Genomic DNA, 24,519 nt, shown 5'->3' on the forward strand with positions numbered 1-24,519 from the left:
TAATTGATATTTTCCACATGATTGTACTTTAAATGAATTTGCTACAACAAAACGCGGGCAAGATGGCGCGTCTTGATTTGCCACGGATTCACTCTGTGGGGTTTGGATTGAACCCTACATTCCCATTCTGGCTAGCTAACCAAATAAAACAATGATTTAGCTATGAAGCCCACCTCCTTTTATAGTTTCGGATGTTGGTAATTGTGTGGGAGAGGCAGAGCAGTAGAATGGTAAAGCTGTGTGGCCGCTAGACAAACAGTGTTGCCTTTTTGTCGTAAAGGTCATTACAACCCGATCTCTGCATGATTAAAGCTGTGGGAAAAGATGCCTCTTGTTACTCCATGCAAACGTAGCCAAGCGAGTGCCCATGGATCGAGGAAATACAATAACCCCTAGCGACTGCGGACTGTAATTAAATGCACAGGTTATTGTGTAAGTCTTAATTGATTTTTCGTGACAGAAGAGCTTTAGGTTTGCTATTAAACACATGTTTTACTTAAAGTGACTTAAAGTATTTGGCCAGAATTATTCCTATCGTTTTCCAGGGGATAAATGCTTAACTGCAATTAATGACTAAGCTACGATTACAGTTACCTATTTATTAAATTAAAAACTCACTAAGCCACATTTGGAGATTTCTGCAAATTTCAATATTGCTGTGCGTCCCCGCGAGGGAATAACCAAATTCCTGCTTTCATCATTAAGTGGGTCTCCGTGAATTAAAATTAAACACAGCCGCTAAAAGTCAAGGACACGGGCATCATTGAAGGAATGCGCAGATAAACGTCCCAATGACGCCATGAAAAACATAGTAATCAAGCACTATGAAACATTATAGCTTATTCTATTTCTTAACATTGTACTCGGGAAACATGGCATTTCGCCGACCAGCAAGTTGTGTACGACTAATCATTCTGGTCGCGATCCCACGAGAGTATTTATTCATTCGAAGCATAGTTATGCAAGGCTAGAACATTATAGCAAGAGTAATTATGTAACTTTTAAAGTTGGCAGAATTGGACCAATATCCTAATATGCAAGGACCTGCTCTTGTAGCTGACATCACTAAGCAGCAACATTTAGTCTGAAACAGGCAGCATTAACTTCGTAGGGTATAACCTGCCATGGGCGCAGCATTTAAACCTTCATTCCCTTGCAATCTAGCCATGACATCCATGCTAAATGTTGTGCTATCCAGCTGCCTTTTATCTACTCCTTGTGAAGTTTATGTCCCTAATTAACATCTGTGTAATTTGTGTTATATATTTTATCAGCTTACAGGTCTAGACCAGGTCTGCCCATCAAATGAAATGTGAACTGCATTGGGCGGAGGGGGGTGGGTGGGACGGGTGAGGTTCCATGGTCTAAATGGGATAATCGCTGATCTAAACGTCACTTTCATAATAGCCATCCAGCAGAGCAAAGAGCCCCATTTCTGTTGTGCTTTTTTGCGAGTAGGCTTAAGTAATTGCTTATAGACAGATCAAGGGTCCGATAGAGTTGTGCCATACATGTACACCGACCCAGAGACCAACTTCAACAAATTGACGATGGGCGGAGGCTTTCAAAAGAATTCCTTTTTTGAAGAACAACGACAAACTGTGACGATAAACGTGAACAGCAACAAAAACATCTAAAGCCAAGACCCTCCCAAATCCGAACAAACATCTTTGTGACCACAAACTGGGCAGAATTTTGCTGCACGAGCAAACAACACGTTGGGCCATTTAGAGATGTTATAACATTGTGAGGCTTCACCCATAAGATCCCCGTTGTAAAACTCCCTGCATCCCATTACTGCGCCATGGGCAGAGGAGGTAAGGTGGCAGGGAGGAAGGGCACGTTCCGAGACCCTTGCAGGAATTGCTAATTGTTAATGTTAACTCAGTTAATATTACCTCAGTTAGGATGACCTCAGCTAAGATTACCTCAGCTAAGGTTACCTCAGCTAAGATGACCTCAGCTAAGATTACCTCAGCTAAAATTAACTCAGTTAAGATTACCTCAGTTAAGATTACCTCAACTAAGATGACCTCAGTTAGGATGACCTCAGTTAGGATGACCTCAGTTAAGATGACCTCAGCAAAGATGACCTCAGTAAAGATTACCTCAGTTAAGATTACCTCAGTTAAGATTACCTCAGTTAAGATTACCTCAGCTAAGATTACCTCAGTTAGGTTTGACCTCAGTTAGGATTACCTCAGTTAAGATTACCTCAGCTAAGATTACCTCAGTTAGGATGACCTCAGTTAGGATTACCTCAGTTAAGATTACCTCAGTTAAGATTACCTCAGCTAAGATTACCTCAGCTAAGATTACCTCAGTTAAGATTACCTCAGCTAAGATTACCTCAGCTAAGATTACCTCAGCTAAGATTACCTCAGTTAGGATTACCTCAGCTAAGATTACCTCAGTTAGGATTACCTCAGTTAAGATTACCTCAGCTAAGATTACCTCAGCTAAAATTACCTCAGTTAGGATTACCTCAGTTAAGATTACCTCAGTTAAGATTACCTCAGTTAAGATTACCTCAGCTAAGATTACTTCAGCTAAGATTACCTCAGCGATGAGTGGGCGGGGGCATGGAAATGCTGTATGTCGATTAACCAGGTGTACAAATGTCCCTCATTTCTGCCGGTTTATCAAAAATAGAAAATAAAGGTGCAGTGCTGAATGTATTTGCCAATGACACTGCTGGCAGAAGGGCCTCCGCTAGAGGGAGGTTTTGAGAACCCTTCTAAAGGGTATTTTTAATGTGGGAGCACTCACACTTTCTCCCACTTTACTCGAATTGCCAATCAAATAACTGTGGTGTACCCATTTGTACTGCTTGGGTAGAAGGCGGGTTTTAATACATGTAAAAACATTTGATTCAATTGACATTGGCAACATATAGGTATTGCGTTTTACAATGCTCAAAAGAGTGTTGTTACCAATTGTTTTAGCTTCGACCTGGCCAAATGTAATGGAGGCGTAGAACAGGATGTCATAGCCACGGTCAATTATAGGGCCGCACGAAGGAAGGAAGCAGGAGTCTTCGTGAATGTTCCGGTGCCAAGCTGACTTCATGAGAACTCAACCCAATGTCTCTTTTTGCACAGCGATGTAATCCAGCACTGCAGCTATGATCTCACTTACGCATTAGGGCTGAGTTACATTTTCAAGCCGGATTTGTAGGAAAATTAAGTAGCCCCATATGTTAGCAGAGATCAGATCTTCTGCTCAACCTGCACGGATATCTGCCGGCTCATGGATAAAAGAGATATTGGAACACAGACCTCGAGGTAAACCCTGTAAAGTCGAAACACGCGTTCGATAAAGCGGCGTTGGGCAAGGTTTCCCTGTACTTATTTGCATTTTAGTCAGGGTAAATAATTGTACGGATAAACTTTATGTTGAGTTGAATGTTGAAGTGCTTTTTTGATTTTACGTTTGGGTGTTTGCACATCCTAGGCAATGCCTATCAGTAATGCATGTCTGCGCATTGGCAGTTAGCTGCATTAATGGCTGCATTAGTGGATCTTTTATAAACTGTGTAAGGGATGTCAGGGGAAAGATTCCCACCGAAAGGAATGGGGAGTGGGACGGTGACAGCAGAAGGGAGAGGAGCAGGTGAGGAGATATAAGAGAGAACGGGCGGGAAAAAGGGAAAGAATTGTGGGGAACCGGATCGAGAAGGCTGGGGACGAGTGTGGACTGGGGGAAGCAATGAAAGACGAACCCCCTGCAACCTTGTGTCGGCTCTCCTTTACACGTGTGTACATGTTCATGCAGCATATTTACAATACTATGTTTTATGTGCTGAGCTAGAATGGCTTTCTCCTCTTTACTATTACATTTTCTGCAAACAATATGATACGTGGTAGTCAAATGACAATGTATAACTACTTTCACGTACTGCATCCACACAGAATGAGCCCACAGCGCGTGCACCTTAATTAGGCCACCACCACCACCGATTAGGGGCCACAAAAAGACACGTCACGATTCCCCAGGCTGAAGGCCTTCAAGTGCATTTCCTGAGGCCGCACAGCATGGCAGCCCTGGGCTATGTCGGTGACATAATGAGGCATAAAAGACGCTGCTGCTGGGCTACCCTTGACCCGAGGGTTGAGGGAATGCTCGTCGTAATTGCACGCGTTAAAGACAGGTGTGTTTGTACCATTACAGCGCCGCCGTGGCTATCAATGCTTCAACTCTTCTAGCGAGGTGGGCTATAATGGGCTGTCCCAACAATGGCTGCTGCCCGATGTGAGCTTTGAAAATCCCACCACCACCCCTAATCAACGGATTAGCCACTGCAAACAAGAACAGACAAGTAGCCTGGGCCACCGCTAATCGGATGATTGTAAAGCGAGGCCCTGAACCATCGTGCAGCGATTAGGCCTGCCCCAGCAGTCGAACCAATTTGCTCCAGATTAAGGCTCCGGGAGCTTCTTCAGAAAATAAACGTGGCGAGGCATCGCCCGCCTCGGCCGTGAAGCCCCCAGGCAGCGCGGCACCGTGTCGTGAAGCACTCGGTGCCGTCACCTCCCAGAGCACAGTCACTCTTGCGATTTGGAAACAAGTGCTGGCATTGTTATCGTTGACATATCAAAACGCCTTATAAGTAAGAGGACATTTTGAAAAAAAGAAATGATCCCGAACTCTTTCAGAGAGACGTTTTAAAGATTTTACACTGCCCGCTGTACAAACCCTCGGTTATTATTACGTAAAGTAGTCCTACCATTGTACTGACTGTTAAGACTCCACAAATGTCAAAGATTGTATACGTTTTTATTCATTTGCGAATGGTAGACTTTTACGCAATATTTGAGGCCCGCTGCGCTCTGTGCGGTTCACTTACACGGCATCCCCACTGTTTAGTTTCAGAGAATATCGCCCATTTACTGATGGGTGGGTAAACTTTGGCTTGGATAGCATCACGCAGCGGCATGTGTTGGCAGGGGCTGCTGAACGATCTTTAATGGCCATAGACGAGCACACGGCAAGCGGTTTTTGTTGATCCAGAGCCCTCGGTAAGTGATGGGGAGCACAAACAGGCTTCAATAAGGCAGGTTTCAATACAACAAACCCTGTACGTGCAGGCGAGCTTTTCACATATCAATCACCAAGAAGGCCACGTTTATTTACATCATCATCATCGGCAATGATCTATCAACTGCTGGATGAAGGCCTCTCCAAGCCGTCGCCATCTCTAACGACCTCGCAATTCAACAATTAAATTAGCTCTCCATTCCATCGCTCATCTAGGGCGTGTTCCGTCATTTGGCTGCTAATCCTTTGTTAGTCTCAACTACCAGCCAACATCCACTCTAGCAATTTGTTGTGCTTACGGTAACTCGTTTTTCTTAATTATCAGTACGATGTCTCTAACTTGAATATGTTCTCTGATTCGTGAGCCCTCTTCGTATATCTCGGTGGAATTCCAAGGGACGCTCTTCTCCATGCATCTATGCACGCATAACATTTTCTTCCATTTCCTTTATTTCTCTAAAACTATTTTGCAAAAAAATGTTTCAATGTCTGTGAATAGAACTGATGAAAATTGAAAATGTGTCTCCTTATTGGACTCCCCTTCTAATATGTATTTTGTTACTATTTAATGTAAATGGGTTTTATTGCTTATGCATTTTCATTTGTTGAGAGTATTGTCAGCGCTTGGAAAAATGCATCAATTGCGAATTAGTAAAATACCTTTTCACAGTCCACAAAAGCGAGACACAGCAGTAATGAAATTGAGATTGTGATTTATAGTATGTAAATGGTCATTGGGTAGAGAAACCTTACCTAAAAATGGCTGTCTCATGTGGTTGGTTTTCCGATAACCTATTCCTGGTTTAACAGACGGTTTGAGAGGCCTATGCATGGCGTTGTGGAATGAGCAATTTAATTGAGATGAGCTATTTATTGATAATAACGCTTTCACTCAGTTTTATGACCATTTTTTTTATTTTAAAAAAGATAGAGGGCATTATTACATGAATGAGGTACTTCATATCTGTACAAACATTTCGTAAATGTCTGCCAATTTTATCCCAACAGCTGGTCCCACTTCTCTTGATGATGTCCAGCTATACCATCTGGTCCCGGACTTTTACCTTTTTCGTCTTGTGAAAGGCAGTGCTTACTTCGTCTAGAACTCCCTCCCCTATTCCTCTGATAAATGATTTGATTCCTTGTTAATAAGGTTGTTTGCTTCCTATTGAGATACATTTGCTCTTCTAATTTCAAGATTCTATCTCTGTTGTGTTATGGCTTCATGTCTCCCTGAGGGGTAATGTTTGCCAATCATCAGCCTCCTACTGCTTTTATGCTCCCATTACTTGCTACAATGTATTCGATAATTTGCGTTGCGTTTTCTTATTTCTTTTCTTGATATTATTTCCATAGTAAATTCACGGACTTCTGTGTATCGAATTTTATTTGCTGAGCATTTCCATCTCATTTAAATTTATCTCATCCTCAAAGTGTATTTAGTGGTTTCAGACAATTTAGTTTCTGTTTGACTCTTAACCTTTCCTCTCACTTGCAATCTAGTATCCATTACTATATGCTAGGTGTTGCAGTATAGTGAGGACATCAACTTCACTGTCTTGCTGCTGTAGGTGTTTGAATCCGTTGCTTATAGTCTAAAATCATCCACTGCCTGACCTAGGTTTTTTGTGCAATAAACAAATATGTTTCTTACGCCTGTAAATAGCTTTGACCTCTGGTTGGCTACATTTAGGTTTATCATGGCTTCCTTTGTTGAATTTGTTGAGGAAAGAGCCATAACTGGACAAACCGGGGGTTGTTTGTTGGAATGAAGTACATTTTATTTCTAATTCCACCACTTAGGCTCCTCCAGTTAATTCCATATATTCTTTCTTTTGGGTAAAATGTGTAAATTATGTTCATGTCCTTGGTGGCTGCACACTAAGAGAAGCTCACCTCCCATTCCTCACTCCAATTCCGAATCCAGAAATCGTCCCTCGTATCTGCATCCATTACCTACTCTCGCATTGCGTTACCCGCTATAACGCCGCAATTCATTGTACCCTCATTTTACAAATGCAATCGTATGTTCGTTCACTTTGTCTGCTTTTCTTCATCCGTGTGGCTTGTTACTTAAGCATTATCGTTTGCAAATCTTTATTTGTCACATAAATCATGTTAAATATAACATTTCTGGCAATGGAGAGTAGGCATCATGTCAGACGTTATTGACTATGTATTTTAAAGAGAAAAACGCAAATACATTTGAGTGCTGAGTCCATATAAATGAGGAAAGCCTTAGGCATGAAACCTGAAGTGCCCCTTTCTTTCGGATAGATATTTGATAAAACGCCCCTTTCCATCTCCAATTTACCAACAGAAAAGTAGAAAGCCCATTTCCCTCTTCAGAGCATTTTAATGAAAGCATCAACGTGAGACTTGGCATAGAAAGTGTGCAGGAAGGCACAGTGGCAGCTGTTCAGTATACGGGCCTGCTGAGAGAAATTTTGACCTCTGACCTTCATCTGCCAGAAGAATTAGCAACTGCAGCTCTCCAGCTCACAAAATTGCCTTAGCAGGCCTGCTTTAGAGTGAAGATTGCCTATCAATTTCCACTGTGTTGGCTCATTTTACAATTTCTCTTCCTACCAGTCTCACTTCCTAAAGGTTATAAATCACTTAGCTGAATGCACCAGAGCCTGCTCAACATTACTTGTTATGCTGCTTTGCTCTTTTCTGTTCTTGTCTGCTTCTCTTGTTTTCATCCCCAGTCTCTCTTTAAAAAATACCTTTCTTGCCAATAGGCCCTCATGTTGATCATGATGAAGTTCAGTTTACACAACTCCCTGCCTATTAACACCAACAACTAGGCCATGTGCGTAGATCTTATCTCAACTCAAAATTAACTCGGCTGGTTGAAAAGAGTAACAGCTTGCCGAACCTAACAGCAGGCTGCTAGTCTGATATTAAACAGCTACCAATGTGTAGTAATATTAACACGATCTGAACACACGTGTAAATAGCAGTGACGGAGGATTTTTCATTCATTCCGAGTGTGGCTATAGCATCCGCTTCTCTACTCATGCTCTCCTTGTGGCAATTGTGAAGCATCTTATCTCACTCCTGCTCTGGAAATGGGAATGTCAGCCCCATATGGACTTCAAGAATGTGACAGTGCTGTTGCACCAATGCACGGTTTTGGCAAAGCTACATTCTAGGCATCAGATGGCAATCCAATATATGCAAGCATTTTAATCTATGTTTTATATGACTCGGTGTATAACAATTTATAGCCATGTGTTAATCCACTGCTGGATGAAGGCATTTCAACCGCCGTGCCAGTCATGCAGGCTGTTTTACCATACTTCACCATGCCGGTCAATGCAGACTGGTAAAGGTAGGACCCCAGGACCATTTCAGTTATCACTGACCAATGACAATAGCAGTGGCTGGGAATCAAACTCGAAATACTCGGTTCACCGTGCAGTGGGCGAACTACCACTCCAGCTACAGTAAATATTAGGGGGGGGGTGGTACAGTGGTTAGTGGTTAGTCCACTGCACCACCACTCCATCTAACTATCCCACTGCATCACCACTCCCCCGAGTTTTTACTTTAGGGGGAGTGGTGGTGCAGTGGTTAGCATCCTGTGCTAAGAACTCCATATCGAGAGTTTAATTCGCGGCCACGGCTAATATCAGTGGAATGTCATATCTGAACCCATCCTGGCCCCCACCCCTTCATCAACCTTATCTGACTGGTGGTGGCAAATGATACAGGTAGGCATTTCAGCTGCCAGTGTAACCCCAGAGTGGACACTATCCCATACATACGGATAAACCAGATTATCCCTCTGCCAATGCTGAAAAGGGTTAGACGCCACTTTGTTCATTTTGGAAGCATCCCAAAAAGTAGTGCTGGCCACAAACAAACACATGTTATCTAAACAATGCGGTGATGACTATTTTATTATTTATGGCAGATACCTTTCCATACTAAATCAACTCACTCCATTAATTTGACCGTGTGATTTAAATAATATAGTGTATTCAATTAATTTAGGTAAATTGGCATTATTAGATGTAGAATTGCGGTGAAGATGTAGTTTCATGGGAGACCATTTATTTGCAGATGTGGCCCCATGCATTGAGCGAGGATGAAATATGCACGCTGGAGACCACGCTAATGCTCTCTCGATGGACGCGAAGGCTGCATTGCATGGGCCTGGCACGTACTGATGAGCCACTCAAACGCACGCTCACCCTTCTCCTCTCACAGCACAAACTGACGCGGGAGTTGTACATTAAAGTCTCACTGCGAAAGCCGACAGCTTATTGGAAGGAAATACATTTTTTTTATCATGAAATGTGGGCCTGTCAAAACGGAGCATTTAATTTAACATCAAGAGTCTATATTTAGATCTGTTGCCAAGCTTAATTACAAAGGGCGTAATCATTCGGCTGCTTTCATGAGTGCAGAACACCTGCCCCCATGAACACACAAACACACACAGGCACACACACAGAGACAAACACACACACCCAACACCCACAGACAAGGCCCCGTATAGCCTTAACAGTCTGTTAGCGAGTGGCTCCTATGAAGGCCGGCAAGGCACGGCACACTAGGCGGTGGGTGGCCAGCACCACGCCCGGACGCCTTTGTGTCCCGACTGGTGATGTTTACACACTGCACCAGGTACTTATTTGAGGCTGAGTCGACCTAGGTGAGGCCCAGGACCAGTTTAGATAATCGCTATCACTGGTGTTGACCGTAAGCGGGAATCGAACTCGGGTGGCCGGTTTCGTAAAGCAGCGTGCGAACCGTTGAGCCACCGCTCCCCACTAAACAGACACACTCATGTGCAAGTACACTGCATATGCAAGCCATTTAAATTATGTGTACATTTTCCACAATTTTCGAAATTACACAGAAAATTCCAATTACGGGTATGTGGTTGAACGGCCCCATGCAAATGTAGTTACACATTATTTGCATACATTGTTGGGTGAATATATCTCCGCATTTACATTCCTACACAACGTCACACGAACAATAACACACGTGTATGAATTATTAGTGTTGAAGGGGGAGAGACAACGATCCTCCTTTTTAGCCAAGTGCTGTTATCGCAAGCACTAATGAGGGGTGTTACTGTGTACGAGAGAGTTTTGTGGCCAGCACCACACCCAGTCCGTCGTGTTTGTTTCGCCAATACTAATGTTTACACACCATACGAGGTGCTCCATTTAAGTTTGAGCTGACATAGGTGCGGAGGGACAGCCAGATCAGCCTCAGACACCAAGTGGCCCCCAGTGATGCGAATGGCCCGCAAGTGAACCTGGCTCAGAGAGAAGTGTAAAGGGAAATGGTGCAGCCCTGCAATTGTCAGCTGCCATCACCACTGGTGGAAGAGGCTTCACTCGTGGAAGGACTCGTGGAAGGTCTCGTGTGCGCGTTTAGAGGGCATTTGGACTATTCTTCCAAGACGAGCCTTTTGTCCGTCCAAGGACGGGTGTATTGCAGTAAATCTGAAACTTGCAAGCGAAAAGCAGAACACGACGTGATATTCATTACATCAATGCGTGTGCAATTTGTAAGGGCGCGGTGACACAGACTTATTTAATTAAAATGTTATAATCCCTTGTTCATCACGACGTCCTTTTTACTTCTATGTCTCAACAGCGTTACGGAGACCACGTGACGTGAGGGTTCTGACTTTGTCGTGAGGGTTGTGAGTTGACGCCGAAGAGGGGGGAGGAGGTGCCTCGCCCCCCCATGTGGAGTGACGTCACCCGCTAATTATTATTGATGAGGGGGGGGGTGTCCATTTGGAGGACGTCACCTTATGATTATTAATGAGGGGGCTGTTCGATGTGGAGTGACGTCACCTGCTCATGATTATTAATGAGGGGTGGAGGGTGTCGATTTGGAGGACATCACCTGCTCATGAATATTAATGAGGGGGGCTGGTCAATGTGGAGTGACGTCACACGCCTTAAGGACAAACATTCCTGCGTGATTATAGTAGGTTTGGTCAGATTAACATGGCTGGCTCCGTACGGTGCGAAAGAAGTTCAACATACATACGTGCGCACATGTCTTGGAAATAGTGGAGTACTCACACTTTACCCCACCACATGCACCATGGTTGGAATTTAAGAGACTTCCACCATTGTTTGAATTGTCTCACCAGGCAGATCAAACCAGCAACCTCTGGATTGCAAGGTCGGTGTGCTAATAATTACACCGCGACAATCAGAGAAATGTATGAACGGTGAAATCACCAATCACCCCACCCTCACACCCGCTCCCATACGTGGATATTAGGCATGTGATGATTCATACATTGATGAATTAAAATCAAAATCAATTCTTATGTGTAAGAAATAATTTTGATAATTTTAAATGTTAAGTGTATTATATGCTAACACAATCACTGAGGAAAATGGAGCAACTAGATCGCTTGGGAGGTGACCCCATAACGTACCTAATAAATCCATGTCCACTGTACCGTTTACATGTGTGTATTTATAAGCACGCAGATTCCACCGCCCTTGTGAATGTATCCACAATGAGTTAAGGGTGGGCGCCGATCTTTTAATCCTTTTTTTTACAGAATCAAACCACGTTAAAAAAATGTAATACAATTGTTGTATTTGTTACTGCTGTATGTTTCAGCAGCCCTCTGACATGGGCAGAAATGAAGGACTTGCTGAACGCAACGTCAATGGCGCCTGTGGTGAGAGAGGGCGATGCTTGGGTCACCCGCAGGGTCTCTCGCACAATGCCCTAGAAACAAGCCACCCTTAAGGTTCAATGCTGCATCATTTTATTAACCATGCTATTATCATTCGCATGGGGTTAAGAGTTAAGGAACAGCCATAAAATGGTCTGTCTTATACAATCCATTACGGAAATCATTCTGGCTTTGTCAGAGTACCCGGCTTTAAAGGCTCTCCATTTGTCTTGCATGTTCACCCGTAGATGGTAGAAAAATTGACTACTGATGATAAAGATTTTTTATTTATTTTATTTTACATTCAGACAGGAGCCATGCATCATGACTTAAGTGTGATTACTGTCTGTCCGCAAAACGACACTATCAATGTAAAAGGAGCAGCAAAAATGCATGGAATGCACAATTGCCACGTTGAAGGGTATCCTTGTTTGGAGGCACTCCGCTTACAAGGGAACCTGGCTATCATCAACCTATTATGGCTCCCTGATAAGTGCCACTTCCTTCCATGCTGCGTATGGGCCCTGCTAACCTCGAGAGTGAGCGATGGAGTCAGAACCATGAACCCAGTGCACTGACGCAGACAATCTCAAACACCAGGCATCACGGTCGGCCTTCACTGGACATTCCGCCAACGTGTGAAATGCAGTGGTTAATATTTTTGCTTGAATAATGGTGACAAAAGGAAGCTTTCCAGTGGGGCGGCTTGAACATTAATGTTTAAGAACAATTACCCCAGTGGCTCTTCTTTATTTTGTATTCGTGTCCACATTCAGAGAATAACACCTGATAAACTGATGGAAACTGTACCACTTTATATTTTAAAATCACATTTTTTTAGAAGTATGTGGTACCTGTCTGATAGGTATTCTTTCTCCCCCACTCTTACCCGGTGATTCGAGGAATTGTCAGGAATCTGGGTCGTGGTTCGATTCGAGGGGCTTTTCGGTTTGTGTTTACTGCCTCATTCATATTCTCACTTGTTCTGTCCTGTTTGTCCTCTCTAGTTTTTTCACGTAGCAAAAATGTACACTTTGTACATGTTAAGCAAGTAAATAGTTGGGAATAGAAACAATTCTCACATCATGATTCCATGCGTGTATCACGAGTGTAAATGATCATTAAAGTCGATTCATTGTTAAAGGATTACTGTTTATCACATTACACCTTGGAGCTTAACAGACAGTGGCCATTTATGGATGTACATTTTAATGACTATGTTGCTAGAATTAATCCAACATTTTGCTCATGGCCCTTCTTGATAGCAAAGAAGAGGTTTTCCACATCATATTTTGGTACTGGCAAAGAAGGTCCCATGATGAAGCAAATACACAATGTATTTGCATGCTATAATGAAGGTCCATTGCCCAACATGTCCCCCAATATATATTTTTCATTTTAAGGCCACAGCGTTGTTGACGAATGTGTTGAGTGTTTTCCTTAATTCAGCTGTGTGCACAAACTGCTAAATGCAGTACGACCAAATCATCTGTTTAAGTTTGCTCATAGGATTTTTAAAGCTGCTACCTCATTTATCCGTGGATGTTAATGTTGCCTGCGTTTCTCGTGAGATGTGGCTTTAAAGCAGTAGTCACATGGTCACATGAAACCACCAGCAAATAAACAGTCAAATTTTTTATGAGATGAATCAAATGTGACTGCTGAAATGCAGCAACAGGGTATGCACACATTTGTTTAATAAGCCATATATCACTAAGGCCGTATGCCCTTTAGCCTATATAAAATGAGCTAGGCAAAGCTGTCAGCAGACCATTATTATGACTTGCATTCCTAAAGTCCCACAAAGGCATGCTGGCCTCACTGTTCGTGGGTACACTGTCTTCAATATTTTAGGGAATGTATGAACCTACAACTGAAAGTATTTCAGAGTCAACATTTTATTACCTACTTTATAGAATAATATTTCAACTACCATGGCATGGGTGTATTTGTACATTGTTTGTACTATCGGCATCATTGAATGTATATCTGCTGAACTTACTTTACACCGCATGTAGCCAACCGTTCTAATCGGAGGTGCGGGATAAGGACACAAAACTAAACACAACAAAGCAGCTCTAAAGAAATGTAGTTTTCAATCGATATTTAAAAGTGCATAGCTCCAGTGGCTTCCTAATATCGGAAGGAAGAGCATTCCAGACGATTGCAGAAGCATATCTAAAAGGGGGCGATGCAGTGACCGTCTTTGTTCGATGGTTTGCCAAATGCCGTTGCGAGGATTACCAGAGTTGGCATGATGGTTTAAGTTCCTTGACGAGATCAGCAAGGTATTGGTAGCAAGCACTTTGTGTTTAATGAATGTAACCCTGAATTCTTCCTAAGATGAAGATTCCATTTCTAAATCTCACAGGGCATTGTGCTGCATGTGTCAGAATAACTGGGGAAGCGATTTTCCACAGGACATCAATGTTTTTCTTTAAGACAATCGGGGTTGCACTTTCCCATACACTTCACTATGAGACTGTTGTGTAGCATGACCATCGAACCAATACATTACTCATTCTTAATAGATGTAATTTATTCAAATTAAGTGCCAAACCTAATATCATTTTTGTGCAGTCGCTGGTAAATTCGGCTGAGACCATCAACTCACTCCACTTAAGAACCAGGTTTAACCACGGGTGGGGGCTCTTCAGATGCACACCTAGGGTATGTATGTGTATGTTTAACTTCTTTCCCACCGTACACCAACCGTGCGAATCGGTGGCTGCGCCACCTGGCCACCACCACCTCTGACGTTCGTACATTCGGTGGCAACAGTCGCACGCCGCTGTGCCGCGTGCCACCCACCTGTGCTCGAGTTGATGGCGAAGAAGCCCTGTGGGTTTCCGCTGACGATGCGGAATTTCAGCCCCTCGCCTGAGCCCGTGTCTGGGTCCCAGGCGTCCACGCGAACCACCGGCACGTCTTTGGGGGAATTCTCCGCCACCGCGGCCAGGTAGATGGGCTCGGAGGTCTGCGGGGCGTTGTCGTTGACGTCCTGGGCATGGGGGGGAGAGGCACGGGCTCGTCTCGTCTAATTTTGAAACACAACGGTGCGTGTGTTTGTGTCTACGCGTGTGGGGAGCGGAGTGTCGCAGTGAGCGAGCGCTGCACTCGAACCCAACAACTCGAGTTCGATTCCTGCTCACGGCCAACATCGGTGATGAATATCTGAGCCGGTCCTGGGACTCATCTAGGTCATAAACGAGTTCCTGGTGCAATGTGTAAACATCAGTGCTGGGGAAACAAAGGCGGTCGGGCATGGTGCTGACCCCTCATGTGCTGTGCCGGCCTTCATAGGTGCTAGCTAACAGCACTTGCCCCAACTGCCCCACCAGCCTGTTAAAGGCTATGCGGGAGAAAATATTTGTCTTTGTACTCAAAAGCCACCTCCAAAAATGCTAACTACATAACACACACACACGACTCAACTGGAGGGCATTGCTCAGGGTGCTCGATTCGCAATAAAGGCGCTAAGGCCTGGCCGGAGGTCAACTCAACCCACCACCTCTTCCTGTGTCAATAAATAAATACCACTTGTTGAGATTTCCACAACGGTCGTCCTGTGGAATGTTCACCACTCATAGAGGGCTGCCAACACAACTGAGCACCGCCTCATTTTTCTTTTGAGCAGGGATACAGTTGACTTCGACACAATATGGGGTTAAGTTCAAGTCGAAAACTTGAAACTGATTTGAACTCACAATATTAATATTGGGCACCTGTTGCTGTGCCAACGGAAGTAAACAAAGACTCAGCTTTGCATGCTGAAGATTTGTTGCTATTACTTTACAGAATAAGCCTAATCCCTCTTGTTTATAATGAGGGCCTGTTTGCTTTGGGTGTACACATTTCAACTGACAGCTGATTAGCCCTCGACAAGAGTGGACGTGAACCGTCTTTAAGAAGCTTATCCCCGACGAGGCATGCGAGAAGTGTTCCTTAAAAAAGCAAAAGTACAACTTTGTAGTCGGACTTCCCCACACAACTGCAGGATTATAGCTTAAGGTGCGTTACCAGCATTATGCCTCACTAACAGTTACAAACATTCCAAGAAAATACACTGCTAGTTAAACAATGGGATAAATAAAAGACTCTCCCCTCCTAAGTACACAAATTATTGCATTATATATTCCACATTTAAGCGCCCAACTCAATCGGAAGGTTGTGAGTTCATATTTTAGAGGTTCAACTTAGCATATCATTCCTCTAGGGTTATTAAAATGTATAACAATGAGTACTTCTGTCTGGAGAACCCCTCCAGATGGTATTTGGCCTACTCGTCCACGCTGGCCATCAACTTTTGAAGAGGTGGGTGTGCCCACACTTTACTCCGCCACACGCCACGTGCCGGTCACCTGTCCGTTACCCGTTTACATGGCTCTGGGTAGACAGAGGCGAGAGACTTGAAGGAACTCAGCCAGTGTTTCAAACGCCGCACCGGGAGGACGAACCAAACTGGCGACCTCTGGATCTTCCACCAATGTGCCAACCGTCGCACCATGGCGTCTTGAACGACTGCACCAATCTCCAGCTAGTCAAACGATTTATAAAGTGACGATGACGATCATGATCCTTAAACGTGGACCTGTACAGTTGTTTGTTTGTATGTATGTGGGTATGTTGAACTTCTTTCGCAGTGTACGTAGCCAACCGCGCTAATCGGAGGCGCGGGGGAAGGACAACAAACTAAACACAAAAAGCAGCTCTAAAGAAATTAGTTTTCAGTCTAGATTTAAAATACATAGCTCCAGTGGCTTCCTAATATTGGAAGGAAGAGCATTCCAGCCACAAGCCGCTGCTCTGAGGATGACCGGAGTTCGCGTGATGGTGGTTTATGCTCCTTGACGAGATCAGCGAGGTGTCGTGGTTCATTTTTGCGTCGTGATAGAAGCAAGCGGCCTCTCTGGAGGCAGTGAGTCGCGGCTTACCTGCACCTCCACGTACACGTGGAGTGTGGAGAAGCGTGGGATGACGGCCCGGTCCGTAGCGTACACCATGAGCCAGTAGCGGCTCGCCGTCTCGCGGTCCAGCAGCTGTGCCGTGCCGATCGCCCCTGCGACGTGGAAATGGATGACATGACAGAAGCACGTGGCAATGAGCCGTCGTTGATTTGCGCGGTTGGCTACGTATGGCGCGATAGAAGTGTAACGTACATACGTACGTATATATACGGGACGATGCAGCTTCTGCGACGGAGTGCGTCGCTCACAACGTGAGCAATTTGTACGACTTGCACGCATTCCGTTTGTTATCAACGCGCGTTCACAACAAATGCATCAGCATGCACAGAGCAAAGATGAAAGGGATGTAAATATATTAGCGCGATCCTTTCCTTGTAAACGCACGCCGTGTCAGATGTGCATTCATGCATCAATTGATACATTTATGCGTTCATCAATTCCGAGTATCATCAAAGAGACAATGGGGTGTGAATGCAGTGTTACCTGTGAACACCGTCAGTTGTCAATATGGAACACAACAGTTTTATAGAAATGCCTTTACATACACAGAGTTAAAGCGACTTCCTGCTTAGATGAGCACTGAGGTAGAGTGCTGATGTTCGGTGAACATCCCTGTGCGGTCGGAATACCACATTGCTATGACGGAGGACGTTTATCAATAGGACACCCACTTGTGACTTTTTGACAAAGTGGTACGCATGTATCGACCCCGGAGGGGAGATTTACATACACCAATACACACACATAAACAAAACAGTACCTTACAATAAGCACACACATACCTGATAACTACAACTGTACGCATTAAGAAATTGTCCAACATTTTTTTTATCTAAATGGCAACATGTATGATATGCTCCAGCAGATGTCTCAATCATGAAAATGAATGTCTCTGAAAGCACGACATGCTGCTCGCATTCGCCTCTTCATTCCATCATTTAAAATCCTGGGTTCAACCTTCAATCGTTGCTCTGGATATTCATATTGTACTGAAAAGCAATGGACCAATATGCTTGAAGAGAACGTTATTTCTTATGTTTCATATTAACGGCCGTGACACGTGGATCAGAAACACGGGGGTCGACAAAGGGAATCGAACAAAAGATGTGCAAAGAAGCGTGTATCGGGGCGTACTTGGTATTACATTAACAACCGGAAGGTAACACATTGCATCAAATTAGAGGCATCGCCTTGACTGTGAGGGAAAGTGAGGGGGCTTAGACACAACCCAGAATTAGCGGGGATGAGGGCTGATGACTGGTGATGACATGGCAGCCACAGGAGAATAAAATATTGCAGAGGACCACCACTGGGGAGATGGAGTGATGGGATCAGCTCCATGTTCAGGAGTGCCGCTAGATCGTGGCGTCCTGGGACCATGAGGAATTGTGACAATGTGGAGAAGATGTTATCCAAACGTAGATTGGCAAGTCTTGATGATGATAAGATTACTCATGGTACACACTAACGCTTTGAAAACGAATTTACACAAAGGTTTTCTTCACACTTCTGGAAAAAATGCCTGATGATGCTGGTTGTAATCACCAGGACATTGTCGTACTCAGTTGAAATGTCGTGGGTTTGCTCTCCAACACATCGGTGTTGCTGAAGTAGTAACCAATTGGCACCTTCTTACTGATATTTTACCGTGCTTATAAAACTGTATTGCTGTATATACAACACGGAATACCATACATCAAAGAACGTATTAAAACCACAATAACTTCACGGTTGTGGTGTGTAATGCATTCCATTCAAATGCATGCAACTTCACGAAATAATCAAACATTCACCCTCTGCACGTCATCTTCACTGTTCTCAGTTTTCCTGCTGCGTTTGCGATCCCTCCAAAGAGCTTCTCTGGGCAAGGCTGCGCTAACATGCAAAACCCAACACTCAATCCTTGTTATCTTCACAATGATACCTGGTGCAGAAAAGTAAATTATCCTCGCCAGCCCAGGGTTTAGGGATCATCCATGCCTAGGATTGGATGGGAGAGGAAATCCAGTTAAACACGTACGGCTGGTTTTAGCACCGCTGACAGCGTACACACCACTGCCGCTGTGGAAATGTAAATCCACGCCATCTGACCTACTTCACCCGTGTCTGTGGGTTCGGGTCAAATCCAAGGTTTCCATCGTTGCCGTGGTGTAATGGTCAGCAATCTGGAATTGCAATCAAGAGGTTGGTGTCCTTTTTCACAGCGTGACAATTGAATTAATGGGCCAATGTTTGTTGTATTTCCGGCCTCTGTACACGAAGCAGTATGGGGACACCTCCACCGCAGCAGCTTGTTGTTGTTGCTCAGCAGGTCACGTGTTAATTGTGGGTACTCCCACCTCTTACAATATGTCTTGTATCGAAGAGTAGGCCAAATACTGCTACTGTTATTTACTACTACTATTTAATTTACCAGGTAAGGCCCACTGAGCTACTATAGAGCTCTTTTTCGGAAGCCACCTGGCCACAAATGATAACTCAACGAAGTGGCTTATCACGTGGAAATGTATAGCAGCCAAATACTCTAAACGCGTGACGTCGATTCTAAATATGGAGGGAAACACCGGAGGACCCGGAGAACACGGGGAGAGAGACACGCAAACTCCATCGGCGTTCTCTCGAGGGGTTCTGTAGAGTTCCCCTTCCACCAGCAGTGGCACAAGACATGAATTGCATGCCTTTCCTTTTTTACCTTCACAGGTTTTCGTTTTTGGGTTCCACACCACTCCAGGTTGTTTCCTGATATGTGTGCAGTATTCATATATCCGGCTGTACATGCACATGTCGTTGCATGGCTTGACTTACAATTCAAAGATTCATCTTCTTGGTTCTTTCGGTAAAGTCACGTAGAAGGGAAGTAATAAAATAATAAAAATAAAACATAATAAAACAATTCTCACGACGTTTCGGCCACAACGCAAGCAGCCATCCTCAGGCGAAGAATGAAACACCCCAAGCTTGGAGCGTATATTTAAGCTGGGTTAGAGGGGGGGGAGGTGGGAAGAAGAGCGCCTAAACAAAATAATTTGCATATCAAGAGGAATTCAGCATATGGAAAATGCGTAGGAGGTGGGCGGGGGGGGTTCCAAATCAATACTATGCCCGTGCATTATGCAGGATTAGCAGCATCAAAGGGGGGGGGGGAAGGGGGGGAGCATTAACAAAGGAAAGGAATGTTAATAGTATGTAGCTGTAGTTACTAAACAACCACGTAAAAAACTACAGTATAAACTGCATGACAAACTAAAGTATAAACTACATAGCATCATCAGTAAACTTACTATACTCTACAATAAGCTGAGTTACTAACAGTAAGTAATACATGAAAAATTCTACGTTGTAAAAAATTATATAATATGCTTCCATCTAAACTTTATTCTCTTACATCACACGCGTCTATACCGTACTATATACTTCCATAGGCAAAACCAACATTAAATTACATACTGTATTGCTATAAACCACCCTATACCTTATACATTTTTAATATAACACTATGTATTATTCTACCCACCCTAATGTGTATCAAAATGGTTTATTACGTCCTTCCAGTGATTGCTAAGCCAGAATCCATCTTCTCGGTTAAAATTGTCTCTGTGTTTGTAAATGTGGATCGCCTCATGTACGAATCTCTCATGATAGCCAGATGGCTTGCAGAGAACCTCTGTCTTGGAGAAGTCAATGTCATGTGAGCCCACTGAGTTGTAACAGTGATCTGCCACGGCTGAGGTGTTTGTCCTACAGTGTTTCAGGTCAGCTTTATGTTCACGGATGCGGTCCGAGACATGTCGTTTGGTTTCCCCAATGTAACTGCTACCACAGAGGCAACTTAGTTTGTAGACACCAGGGTACTGTATGTCTGGAACCACATCTTTTACAGACGGTACCAGATCACGGATTTTATGTACTGTGTTGAATCGGACCTGGATCTTGTGTTTAATCAGGATTTTGGAGATCTTTTTTGTGACCCCAGCAATGTAGGGTAAGGTGATGGTCTTGAAAGGCTCCTCAACAGGATCTTTCTTGGTGGTTGGAGTGATGGCTTTGCGGATTGTGTAGTCGGAGTAACCATTAGCCTTAAGAGCTTGGCGTACGTGTTTGAGTTCACTGGAAATGTGTTCATGGTCGGAGATGCATTGGGCTCTATGATATAGAGTCTTGATGAGAGAATTCTTCTGGGATGGATGGTGGTGGGAATCCGGTTTTAGATAAGCATCCGTGTGGGTGGCTTTCCTGTAGACAGAGTGGCTCATTGAACCATCAGGTCTCCTTTTGATTAGGACATCCAAAAAGGGTAGCTTGCCATCATTTTCGACTTCCATGGTGAATCTGATGGCTGGGTGTATGGAATTGATATGGTCGAGAAATTGGTCTAGAGCAGGCCGGCCATGTGGCCAGATGACAAAAGTGTCGTCTACGTACCTCTTCCATAAGGTCGGGCGTAGAGTCGCAGTCTGGATGGCGTCCGTCTCAAATTTCTCCATGAAGATGTTGGCTACAACCGGAGATAAGGGGGAGCCCATTGGGGTGCCCTCAATTTGCTTGTAGAAGGTTCCATTCCAGGTGAAGTATGTATTGGTTAAGCAGTGTCTCACCAGGGGGGGTACCCCAGCATTCAGTCCTTGATGAACCAAGTCTTCAATGATTGCGATGGTGTCAGGCACAGGCACCTTGGTGAACAAGGAAACCACATCAAAACTGACAAGCAGGTCGTCTGGGGACAGGGCAATCCCCTTGATTGTTGATACCAGGTCAGTAGAGTTTAGTACTGCAGAGGTGGTTTTTCCAGTGAAAGGCCGTAGGATTTCGGACAAAAAACGAGCCAGTTTGTAAGTCGGGGAGTTGATAGTAGAGACAATGGGACGAAGAGGTGTATCTTCTTTATGTATCTTTGGCAAGCCGTACAATCTTGGTGGCCTGGCTGCAGAAGGTTTCAACGAGCCAAAGATACATAAAGAAGATACACCTCTTCGTCCCATTGTCTCTACTATCAACTCCCCGACTTACAAACTGGCTCGTTTTTTGTCCGAAATCCTACGGCCTTTCACTGGAAAAACCACCTCTGCAGTACTAAACTCTACTGACCTGGTATCAACAATCAAGGGGATTGCCCTGTCCCCAGACGACCTGCTTGTCAGTTTTGATGTGGTTTCCTTGTTCACCAAGGTGCCTGTGCCTGACACCATCGCAATCATTGAAGACTTGGTTCATCAAGGACTGAATGCTGGGGTACCCCCCCTGGTGAGACACTGCTTAACCAATACATACTTCACCTGGAATGGAACCTTCTACAAGCAAATTGAGGGCACCCCAATGGGCTCCCCCTTATCTCCGGTTGTAGCCAACATCTTCATGGAGAAATTTGAGACGGACGCCATCCAGACTGCGACTCTACGCCCGACCTTATGGAAGAGGTACGTAGACGACACTTTTGTCATCTGGCCACATGGCCGGCCTGCTCTAGACCAATTTCTCGACCATATCAATTCCATACACCCAGCCATCAGATTCACCATGGAAGTCGAAAATGATGGCAAGCTACCCTTTTTGGATGTCCTAATCAAAAGGAGACCTGATGGTTCAATGAGCCACTCTGTCTACAGGAAAGCCACCCACACGGATGCTTATCTAAAACCGGATTCCCACCACCATCCATCCCAGAAGAATTCTCTCATCAAGACTCTATATCATAGAGCCCAATGCATCTCCGACCATGAACACATTTCCAGTGAACTCAAACACGTACGCCAAGCTCTTAAGGCTAATGGTTACTCCGACTACACAATCCGCAAAGCCATCACTCCAACCACCAAGAAAGATCCTGTTGAGGAGCCTTTCAAGACCATCACCTTACCCTACATTGCTGGGGTCACAAAAAAGATCTCCAAAATCCTGATTAAACACAAGATCCAGGTCCGATTCAACACAGTACATAAAATCCGTGATCTGGTACCGTCTGTAAAAGATGTGGTTCCAGACATACAGTACCCTGGTGTCTACAAACTAAGTTGCCTCTGTGGTAGCAGTTACATTGGGGAAACCAAACGACATGTCTCGGACCGCATCCGTGAACATAAAGCTGACCTGAAACACTGTAGGACAAACACCTCAGCCGTGGCAGATCACTGTTACAACTCAGTGGGCTCACATGACATTGACTTCTCCAAGACAGAGGTTCTCTGCAAGCCATCTGGCTATCATGAGAGATTCGTACATGAGGCGATCCACATTTACAAACACAGAGACAATTTTAACCGAGAAGATGGATTCTGGCTTAGCAATCACTGGAAGGACGTAATAAACCATTTTGATACACATTAGGGTGGGTAGAATAATACATAGTGTTATATTAAAAATGTATAAGGTATAGGGTGGTTTATAGCAATACAGTATGTAATTTAATGTTGGTTTTGCCTATGGAAGTATATAGTACGGTATAGACGCGTGTGATGTAAGAGAATAAAGTTTAGATGGAAGCATATTATATAATTTTTTACAACGTAGAATTTTTCATGTATTACTTACTGTTAGTAACTCAGCTTATTGTAGAGTATAGTAAGTTTACTGATGATGCTATGTAGTTTATACTTTAGTTTGTCATGCAGTTTATACTGTAGTTTTTTACGTGGTTGTTTAGTAACTACAGCTACATACTATTAACATTCCTTTCCTTTGTTAATGCTCCCCCCCTTCCCCCCCCCCCTTTGATGCTGCTAATCCTGCATAATGCACGGGCATAGTATTGATTTGGAACCCCCCCCGCCCACCTCCTACGCATTTTCCATATGCTGAATTCCTCTTGATATGCAAATTATTTTGTTTAGGCGCTCTTCTTCCCACCTCCCCCCCCTCTAACCCAGCTTAAATATACGCTCCAAGCTTGGGGTGTTTCATTCTTCGCCTGAGGATGGCTGCTTGCGTTGTGGCCGAAACGTCGTGAGAATTGTTTTATTATGTTTTATTTTTATTATTTTATTACTTCCCTTCTACGTGACTTTACCGAAAGAACCAAGAAGATGAATCCCTGCAGTCACGAAAGCTTTAAATCGAAATTCAAAGATTGTCACAGTTGGATTGACTCAGCACATCATCCTTCTCAGGGATGTGAAATGAGTTCTGCTTTGTGGGAAGTCAACAGTGGCTCTCTACACACGCAACGGCCAGTGGTTATGGTTGACGTGCTTGCCACTGATGAGATGCTGGTAGGCATATAATGATGCTTCGATTGGTTGCTCAAAATGCATATATGCAATGTCAAACACGTCTGTATAAATACTCAGTGCCAGCGCAAGGAATATTTAGCCAATGCAAACCTTATGGGTTCGATACAATATATGAAGACGTGAATAGCACAGGCTACACTGGTCATGTATACTAAGATATATGAAAAGTAATTATTTAACACATGGGAAAAAATATGCATGCCGTGATATGTTACACCCTTATATTTGAAGCATTTTAAACGGGAATTTTTTAAATACAGTAAATTAAAATCAAAATAATCAGGCGTTAAATCTCTCTTGGATATTTCAGGAGGAAAAAAAGATAAACCATTGCAACTTTGTTCCGTTTCACTCACTTCAGCAGTTTGAAATTACATTACAGTGAACCTTTCCATCCGTGCCACACGTTGCAGGCATCCGCCTGGTACGAGCAAGGAGTGGTTAACAATTCCGACTCTCTCCAGTCCCCCGAGAAAAGCGCTTGCCATTCCACTTCCTTCTGGCCTACGGTCGCTGGCAGCTGCAGACATTTTGTCATCTCTCAGACATCCACCGACGAAGCCTCCAGACGTGTCGGGCATTCGCGGAGAGACCAGCTGGCACACTGCACGTC

General features: G+C 44.1%; 1 protein-coding gene across 5 annotated transcripts in view; it reads right to left on the bottom strand.

Annotated features, from left to right (window-relative positions):
• Positions 1-24,519, bottom strand: part of LOC144937706 (protocadherin Fat 1-like) — a 231,791-nt gene that overhangs the window by 116,475 nt on the left and 90,797 nt on the right. For all 5 annotated transcript variants that reach the window (XM_078865142.1, XM_078865139.1, XM_078865140.1 and 2 more), the window contains exons 3-4: positions 16,651-16,775; positions 14,528-14,717 (exon numbers count right to left, since the gene is read on the bottom strand). In XM_078865142.1, the coding sequence (XP_078721268.1) occupies positions 14,528-14,717; positions 16,651-16,775 (315 nt within the window). The remainder of the gene's footprint in view (positions 1-14,527; positions 14,718-16,650; positions 16,776-24,519) is intronic.

The sequence above is a fragment of the Lampetra fluviatilis genome, chromosome 19, assembly GCF_964198595.1.
Source record: "Lampetra fluviatilis chromosome 19, kcLamFluv1.1, whole genome shotgun sequence".
Taxonomy (NCBI): Eukaryota; Metazoa; Chordata; class Hyperoartia; order Petromyzontiformes; family Petromyzontidae; genus Lampetra; species Lampetra fluviatilis.